This window comes from Lolium rigidum, chromosome 2, assembly GCF_022539505.1.
Source record: "Lolium rigidum isolate FL_2022 chromosome 2, APGP_CSIRO_Lrig_0.1, whole genome shotgun sequence".
Taxonomy (NCBI): domain Eukaryota; kingdom Viridiplantae; phylum Streptophyta; class Magnoliopsida; order Poales; family Poaceae; genus Lolium; species Lolium rigidum.
Window position 1 is genome coordinate 211,578,645 of NC_061509.1, and position 9,267 is coordinate 211,587,911.

A 9,267-nucleotide genomic window follows, 5' to 3' on the forward strand; every position below is an offset into this window, starting at 1 on the left:
TTCAAGCACGATGGCTATCACAAGGAAAGAGAGCTCGGGTATAGAAATAACCGAGGCACGCGGAGACGAGGATGTATTCCCGTGTTCCCTTGCTTTGCAACAAGGTACGTCACGTTTGGAGGAGTGGAGGTCCCACGAAGGATTCCCCGCGCCACGAAGGCTCACCCTATTCTCCGAACCACACCCACGAAGGATAATGGCCCTTTCCTTATGGTTAGCTTTTCCTCCGCTCCGGAGATGGCAAGCTCCACAACCACTTCACAAGCTCCACGAAGGAGAAGCCCGGGCCTCTTCACAATCTTCTTGAAGAGATCACCGGAGCACCAATCACCAAGCCAACTAGGAGGTCACCCTCCAAGAGTAACAAGCTCACGGTCTCTCACTCGAACAAATCGTGGTGGAGAGCTCAACACTATGCAATGATGCAAAGCAAGAACACCGGAGGTGTTCAAGTCCTTCACACTCAAATCCCACCAAAGCAATGAATGCTAGGATGAGATTGGAGAGGAAGAACAAGGGGAAAGTCAACCAAAGACTCCAAGATCTAGATCCCGAGAGATTCCCTCACTTAGAGAAGAAACGGTTTGGTGGAAGTGTAGATCTAGATCTCCTCTCTCAAATCCTCAAATATGAGCAAGAATGGTTGGAGGAATCAAGGGGGAGAGCAAGTTCTTCAAATAGCAACAATGGAGGTGAGAGAATGGGAAGAACTAATTTGGCTCAAGGTGGAAGAAGGCTATTTATAGCTAAGGGGGAAATAGAACCGTTGGGGGAAAAAACAAGTGAAAAGGGGAAGAAAAACGGGCAAAAAAGACAGCCCAGCCGGCTGCCAGGCCGGCTGACCGGATTCGGCGCTGAGGCAGCCGGCGGCCCAGCCGGTCCGGCCGGCCCAGCAGCCGGGCGGGGCGCGTGCTCGCGCTGGGCGGCGGATAGGCAAGAGGGCGCGCGAGGGCACGCGGCCGCGTGGGCCGAGCGGCGGGAAGGCGGCCCAGCGAGTGCGGGCGGCGCGGAGCAAGCCGCGCGGGGAGAGCGGGAGCGCAGGCCGGCGGGTGGGCCGCGGGGCGGTGAGGCCCGGCGAGGCGCGAGGCGGCTCGGTGCGGAATCCGGCCGGGCCGGGTGGGGCGCCGGGCAGGCCGGTCGGCGGACCGGGCCTCGCGGCCGGTCACCGGGCCAAGGCCACTGGAACCGGCCCGGAAGGCACCAGCGCCTGGTCCGGCGCAGACCGGGTGGGCCGGTGGCCGGTCCGGTCTGGCCGGTCGGTCCGCTGGCCCTTTTGTTCTTTTTCTTTTTATTCTTTTTCCTTTTTCCTTTTTCTTTAGTAGCGAATGCTCCCGAACTCCAAATTGAATGAAACCAGTTTTGTTTGAAAGATAACAACAAATGCTATCCTATAGAAAGTGAAAACACAAGAATCTGTAGGAGGCGATTTTATCATGAATATAAAAGGTAGAACCTTATATCATGAATAACCGGTAAAATCACCCAACCTCGAAAACGCAATAGAAGATGCATGCGAACTCCGTTTTCGATGAACTTGGGCTTGTTGTAAAGCTAGCAACAAGCTCAAGAACCTCACACCGAGAAATACCAAGAAGAAATAAGAATATGCAAAGTATGCAAAGGATTGAGCTCCCTAAGACGATGTGATCAAGTTACCCAACCGAAAGCCCCTCTTAATAGTGCGGCTATCTATCCTATAATCCGGTCTCCCATCAACCACCTCGAGACCGGTAAAAGGAAAACCTATCAAGGTCATACCTTTGCTTTGCGCATCCCGCTTGATTTTGATGATAACACTTCACGCTCCACTCAAGCCGGAATGCATCACTTGATCATTGTCGCTTCGTGTATACTCACAAATGCTCCCCCATACACTATGATGGGAAAGCTCCATTGATGCACATCTTCATATGTCCATTATCGCCAAATGGACGGCAAGCTTCAAGTATGTGATCCACTCAAGATGCTCAACTTGAACTTGCCCAACTCAAACTTGTATCTTCTCATGCTCACTTGAGATAGAGCATGGCTAATATTGAGTTCCACATAAGAACTCCATCTTCATTTCTTCTTCTTGATCATATCACATATATATCTTCATACCGATGATCTTGATGCCAATACACAAGGTATATCTTTATCTTCATGGCAACCATACTTGAATCCAACACATGGAGAACAAGTAGAACCTATGGAATATTCCTTCATATAAACTCAATGAAAACATTAGTCCATAGGGGTTGTCATTCATTACCAAAACCACACATAGGGGCAATATACCCTTACAAAGGGAGTCCGCATATGTCGTCATCGCTATCTTCTGGAGTGCGCCGACGTTCTCGTGCTCTATTTTCGCGATCTCTTTCCTCGCGTGCCCTGTCCACTCGAGCTTGAGGTACTGTGTTTCTTGCGTCCACCTCTCTTGGAGTGCTTCGCGGATCTTGCGTTGCTGCCTTTGTTCGCTGAGGACTATTTTGCCTCGAACTATTTCTTCGCGGAGTACTTTCGGGTTGCGGTGTTGCTTCCCTTCCTGCTAGTGCTGCCCCCATGACTCCTACACCTGTCATGGCCATCTGATACAGTGACTCGCGAGGGTCCCATGCCTGAGGTTTGGATGCTAGTATGAAACCATGTGCCACCATATATCCTGCCTATGGAGTTTTTGGTATGATGTTTCCTCTTGTGTATATCGACATAAACGACATGTCGAGGTTCTGGATCAGGTTTTCCCGTTCTCCTTCGGGTATGTTTTCCAATCTGGACCTTGATCTTCTTCTATGACCTTCTCCATTGTTTTCCGTACTTCCTGAGCGATGGCTCAGGTTGTTTGTACGCTCGCTAGACGCATCTGCCGCAGCTTTTCTTTCATCCAGCTTCTGTCGCATCTTCTCTAGCTCTCCATCCACTTGATCCCTTCCTTCGGGGCAAACTCTTCCTCTTCGAAAACTAGGACATCAATTTCATCGTCTTCAATCCCTAAACGATTAAGGAGATCATCCAGAGCCTCTCCTTTCTTTCTCGATCCGCCTGATTGGTTTGACGTACTCGTCGCCAGACTCGCCATCGCCTCCGTGAGAAACAACACCTCAATCTCAGAGGAGACCAGGGGAGTCGGATGCGGAGAAGAGAAGACTGTGCAGCCGACTAAAACGTGATCAAAAGGAACTCCTCACCGGGGGGAGCCACCAGCGGGAGGAAGAAAAACCCTAGTCGCCGTGTTAGTCGCCTAACCAGAGCCCTAGGTCAAGTAAATGACGAGGAACTGCCACGATCATGTCTGAAAACTACCAACATTGGGCAAGGTGACACATAACTACCACTTCAGGGGCATGGTCATGACAAAAAGCACTGATTTTACTAATTAGCAGTGTTAAACCATTTTCTGACCGTTCGGACCCACCTGTCGGTCTACGTGGCAATGATGGTCTGCCATTTTTACTCAAAACCCCCGGGCTCTATTGTCTAAAAGCAATCAAGTTGCTGCGCCCCGATCGACAGCGGTTGCTCCGCCCCCAGCGCCCGCACCGCCGTGGCCTCCATCTCCGACCCTCGGACTCACAAGGCCGCAGCCGCCACGCACGCGCCTCCCCGGGACTTCCTCGTCCACCTTGAGGCCTAACTAGCCTGCCACGACAGTCAACAAGGTGCTCAAGATCTCGCGCTATGTCGCGTGCCTCGCGCTCGCCGCGTGGCCGCCAGTAACCCCGATCGCCTCCGTGCGGCTCAAGTCCTTCGAGTCCAGCGTCGGCCTCAACCGCAAGGCCTTCCGCCTCAGCAAGTTCGTGCAGGACGTCAACACCCTTCGCGTCGGCCGTAGCCCCCTCCTCCCGCCGCCCCTCGTACTCCACGCCTACGGTGGCGAGGGTGTCTACTACTTCCTTGAGCAGTTCGTCTGGCTCGCAAAGGCCGGCTTCCTGCCCGCGCACCTCCTCTCGCGCCTCCATCTCCGCCCGCCGAGGTCATCCCGTGGAGAGGAGCTCCTTCCAGTGGTCGCAGAGGAGCAAGGCTGAGGGTCGCGCTCGTTCCCTCGACGGCCAGCGGCCGCTGCGACGTGCAGATGCATCCTCCGTGAGCGCCTGAGGTGGGGCTGGACAGGGGCGGCGACCATCGGCCCTCCGGCGTGCAGCAGCGCCCTCCCGGTGGCTGCGGCGAGCTGCTGAGGTGGGGTTGGCCAGGGGCAGCGAAGCAACTTTTGCGGGAGGAGCATGGCGGCGGGGATGTCGTCCCTGCTGCGCCTGGGGACCGGGGAGACGGCGGCGACGATGCTGGTGACGGGCAGGAGATCAGGAGAAGATGGGAATCTTATCCCTTCGGTGATTTTGCAAATCGACCCTGAAAGGTTATAAAATTCTTGTAGTGAGGTTTGATCTTTCTGTTTCTGCCAGGTAAACCCGTCAGGTGGGCCCAAACGGTCAGAAAACGGTTTAACACGGCTAATCAGCAAAATCAGTGATTTTTGTCACAACCATGCCCCTAAAGTGGTAGTTATGTGTCGCCTTGCCCAATATTGGTAGTTTTCAGACATAACCACCTGTAATGTGGTAGTTCCTCATCATTTACTCACTTCTTCGTGGAACTCCTTCTGGCCTCTCGTACTTCCAACCTTAACATAGCACACCACTTACATTAAAACACCATTGATTTGATCGAGCGGCATGCTTCATAAGCACCCACAACCTACCAACAAAACAGGACACCATTGACTTAGCTCGTTGTTGGTCGTAAGAGCATCTCCACCGGCGGCCCCCAAATAAACGTCGACAGGTGCAGGTGATCATGATGAGTGGAAGGACCACCTGCCATCGGTTGGGGCTCGCAATGGGTCTGCCTCATCATCGTTCTTCCCCTTTGCCGCCTGCATCTGTGCCCGCCTCTTCGTCCTTGCTTCGAGCATCTGGCGGTGGAGCATGGCCGCCGGCGATGCTGGAGCTTGCCGGTGGCGCTGCCCCTCAAGACGCAAGCCACTGGCGAGACACCTCATTTTGGGCGAGCCTCGCTTGCTCGCGGACGGCCGCCTCTGCCTGGCGCTGAGCGCTGAGCGCTGAGCTCAAGCAGTTTCTGTCGTTCGGCCGCCATGAGGAGATGTCCCACCTCCTCCGTGGCCGCCCGCTGGCGCGAGATCACGATGGCGTGCTCGAAGTTGGCATCGTTGATGAACTCACGCCCTTCCTCCTTCAGCCTCCGGAAGCACTGCGTGTTGAAAGAGGTTACGATTGCCGCCTGCTCTGGGTCGCCGGGACCTGTTGTTGCTCGCCCCACTGCGCCTCCTCCTCCGTCGCCTCAGCTTCTGAGTCTGCTATGAACGCTTCGTCCCACTCGTCGAACTAAGAGTCGCCGGAGTCCTCAGAGTTGAAGTCGAACTCGGCGTCGGGCTGCGGTGGTGGTTGCGGCGTCGATGGCGGCATGCGGCCGTTACGGCGAAGCATCGAGTACGTCGTAAACAACCGCCGCAGTATTGTTCTGTAGAGGAATGCGACGGTGGTGGAGAGAAAAGGAGAGGATAGCGTGACGGAGGATGCATGGATGTGCCAACTCGCTGCAGGGCATCCAAGGCGTCCGCATTTACGGCGGCATATGCGCATGGAGAACCGGTGGCTTCATCATCGACCGGCCATAGAGCATACGAGACGTCGCATTTATGATGCCGCCGGCCGTTGAGTCGTTGCCAAGGCGGCCCTACCCGCGAAACCCCGTAGAGCTTGTCATCGGCGTGCCTGATTCGCGCCCTTTATGAAAAGGCCAGCATGTGGTTACCAACGTTTCTACTGAACTCGAAACTGCGCCAACGCTTTTTGGAGCGTCCGTGTGAGCTCAGAAACTACTCCGATCTTCACATAGCTATCGGGGCCGACAGTGAAGATGTTGTAAGATTGTTTTGCCTATGGCCATCCTATAAAACAAACGCACAACACATGTAATGCGATGGTGCCGACTAATTTTGCGTGACGCATTTTGTCTTCGTCAGGATTGAACGAATATGACGAAGCCAGAAATAAAAAAAGACGACCAAGAAACGATGCTAGTCAAGGTGCACACTTTCAGACTCTGCCTAGGACAACTTATCGAGCCATCGCCCTGTTCCTGAAACCCAAAGCAGAGTCTCCAGCGGTCAACCTTTCCACTGTAGTAGTACTACCAAACTCCAGTGCCAATCGATCGACATGGTCGCTGGCGACGGCAAGCTGCCGGCGCTACAGCAGCAGCTGCATTCCAAGAAGGTGTGCGTGGTGGGGGGCGGCATGGCCGGTCTGGCGGCCGCGCGGGAGCTGCGGCGAGAGGGGCACGCCGTGACGGTGATGGAGCAGAGCAGCGACGTCGGCGGGCAGTGGCTGTACGACCCGAGGACCGACGGCGACGACCCGCTTGGCGCCGCGGTGCCGGTGCGCGTGCCCGGTAGCATCTACGCCTGCCTCCGTCTCATCAGCCCGCGGGAGGCTATGGGCTTCTCCGACTTCCAGTTCGTGCCCAGGGACGGGGACGACGGCCGCGACCCGCGACGCTTCCCCGGCCACCGCGAGGTGCACTGCTACCTCCGCGACTTCTGCGACGCGTTCGGGCTCATGGACGCCGTCAGGCTCAACACCCGTGTTCTGCGCGTCGCAGCCGCAGCGCCGACATCGACGACGCGCCAGTGGGCGGTGAGGTCGGTGAGCACCGGCACGGACGACGACGCGCAAGACGAGGTGTTCGACGCCGTGGTGGTGGCCACCGGCCACTACTCGCAGCCGGTGCTCCCGCGCATCCAAGGCATGGAGGAGTGGGGGCGTAGGCAGCTGCACAGCCACTCGTACCGGACGCCTGAGCCGTTCCAGGGAGAGACGGTGGTGGTGGTCGGGTGCGGGGACAGCGGCAAGGACATCGCGCTGGACCTCTGCCAAGTCGCCAGGGAGGTGCACCTCACCGCCAACTCCTCCTCCGCGGAGGAAGCCACCACGCCTGCCATGTCCAGGATGCTGGCGAGCCACGGCGACGTGTTGCGCCTCCACCCGCGGACACGCCGGCTGCACGCCGACGGCCGTGTCGAGTTCGCGGACGGCTCCTCGGTGCTCGCCGACACGGTCATCTACTGCACGGGGTACGGCTACTCGTTCCCGTTCCTGGACACGGGCGGGGCGGTGGCGGTCGAGGACGAGGTGGTCGGCCCGCTGTTCGAGCACGTGTTCCCGCCGTCGCTGGCGCCGTCGCTCTCCTTCGTGGGCGTGCCGCGGAAGATCCTGGTGCCGTGGTTCTTCGAGAGGCAAGCGAGGTGGGTCGCGCAGGTGTTGTCCAGCCGCCGCGCGCTGCCACCGGAGGAGGAGATGCTGCGGTCCGTGGAAGAGCACTACCGTGCCAGGGAGGCCGCCGGCGTGCCGAGGAAACTCACGCATAACATCGGCGGCGTCGAACCTCTGGTGCGCTTTTGTACATATACATATACATATGCATATCCATTCAAATTCATCGATCAGTAAGAATGCATGCATGCATCCATTAGTAACCTGTATGATGATCAGAAAATGTACGAGTTCGGGGAGAAGTACTGTGACTTCGCGCCGTTGGAGGAGTGGAAGAAGGAGCTGGTCCTATCCAGCATCTTGAGCATGAAGGACGACGCGGAGACCTTCCGCGACCGCGCCGACGACAGCGAGAACGTGCACAAGGGCCTGCGGGCATGGCGCGGCTTGGCTGCTCGAGCTCAAGACAACAAAACTATGGCTGATGTTGAAGTCGAAGATGACGCGCCTGGTGTTCACGACATGTGACGATTGCCGATTGGGAGAGCAAACCCTCTGAATACACAACCAACCATTACGCAAGTTTCCTTTTTTCCTTTTTAAATGTGAAAGTATGTCAATGAGGCAGGTGATGAATCACGAGTCAGGTTCGGTATGGTGACACATGCGGTCTAGTTATGAAGCAAGATTTTGGCGGGGTTTGCTTCTTTCCAAACTTGACTAGATAAAACCCCGTGCGTTGCCGCGAAAATACTGAGAAGATTTCTTTGGGATAAATTCGATTTGCGACCAAATCATTTTTTTGCGAAACACAGTACAATCAAAGACGCTCATACATACGCGTACACACTCACCCCTATGAACGTACACATGCACACCCTACCCCTATGAGCACCTCCAAGAGACTGCGTTGAATAACTGATCCGGCGGGTCTTGAGATTGACGAAGTCACCACAGGCGCCTCGCTGTCGACGGGAACGTCGCCTCCCACTGAAGAATATTCCGCCTTTATGAGTTTGAATCGTCAGAAATATCCAAGTACCCTATGGAAGAACATGTTAGTTGGAGAAGCATTCCAAGCAAAAAAGGCGGAACACTATAATTGTACGCGATCTTCACATGGAAGCGCAAAAGTAAATTTTTTACAAGCACATCAACAAATATAAGCATCACGCAGAGAAATTGTACCTTCCACAACAGTTTTCATCCAAGAATATGGATCCCGTAAATCGTAACAATCAAATGTTCATCTCAACACACTTTTTGAGAAAAAAGAAATCTCGGAAAATAACAAAGTTAAAGTACAACTATAGCATATCACAAATCAAACCACCTATAGTATATCACAAATCAAACCACCTACAAAGTTAAAGTACAACTATATTTGAGAATATTCTAGTATTTAAGTAATTTTGTCAAAACAATTTCTTGAACTAAACAACTTTTTTTCTTCTGAGAGAAATCAACTCCATTCTTCTTTGGAGAGAGTGAAATTTCTTTTTTTTATGTGAGGAAAGTACAAGAGATGACAATTATATCCATTTAAATAATGTGGGTGTAGCATAGTGTGTTTATATATGTTTACACTACGGGAGAGACGCCGTGGGCCGACGGCCAACCTATGTGTCGACGGCCAAATGTCGGGGCCGTCGGCACATAAGCCCTCGTCGACCGGCGACGGAGCTGACCGTCGGCACAGGTCGGCCGTCGGCACACAGCTGTTTGTGCCGTGGGTCACCGTCGGCGCAAAACGAACCGTCGGCACAGGACGGTGGTGCCCGAAGGTCACCGTCGGTGCAGCTCCGACCGTCGGCACACGCACTGATAGGCGGGCCCAGCCGTTAGACTGTCACGGCGCCGTCTACACTGTGCCGACGGTAGCCCACGGCGCAACGGCGGCCGTCGGCACAGGGACTGACTGCTGGGTCCCCCTTCTGCTGTGCCGACGGTGGCCCACGGCACAACCTCGGCGGTCGGCACAGTCAATTATGCACATTTCTTATTTTTTCTTTTTTTACTACAAAGATAATTATTACCCATATAATTGTTAATC

The 9,267-nt window shown here is 54.8% G+C and overlaps 1 protein-coding gene across 1 annotated transcript; it reads left to right on the forward strand.

The window, feature by feature from the left end:
- Positions 1–6,161: 6,161 nt before the first annotated feature.
- On the forward strand, positions 6,162–7,742 carry LOC124690530 (flavin-containing monooxygenase FMO GS-OX-like 8). The gene is made up of 2 exons (XM_047223905.1): positions 6,162–7,391; positions 7,494–7,742. Exons 1-2 carry the CDS (start codon positions 6,162–6,164, stop codon positions 7,740–7,742), a joined length of 1,479 nt encoding a protein of 492 aa, XP_047079861.1.
- Positions 7,743–9,267: the final 1,525 nt, after the last annotated feature.

Coding starts and splice junctions, on each gene's coding strand:
- LOC124690530 (XM_047223905.1), top strand. CDS start 6,162: ATGGTCGCTGGCGACGGCAAGCTGCCGGCGCTACAGCAGCAGCTGCAT. Junction 7,392..7,493: donor TCGGCGGCGTCGAACCTCTG/GTGCGCTTTTGT, acceptor TATGATGATCAG/AAAATGTACGAGTTCGGGGA.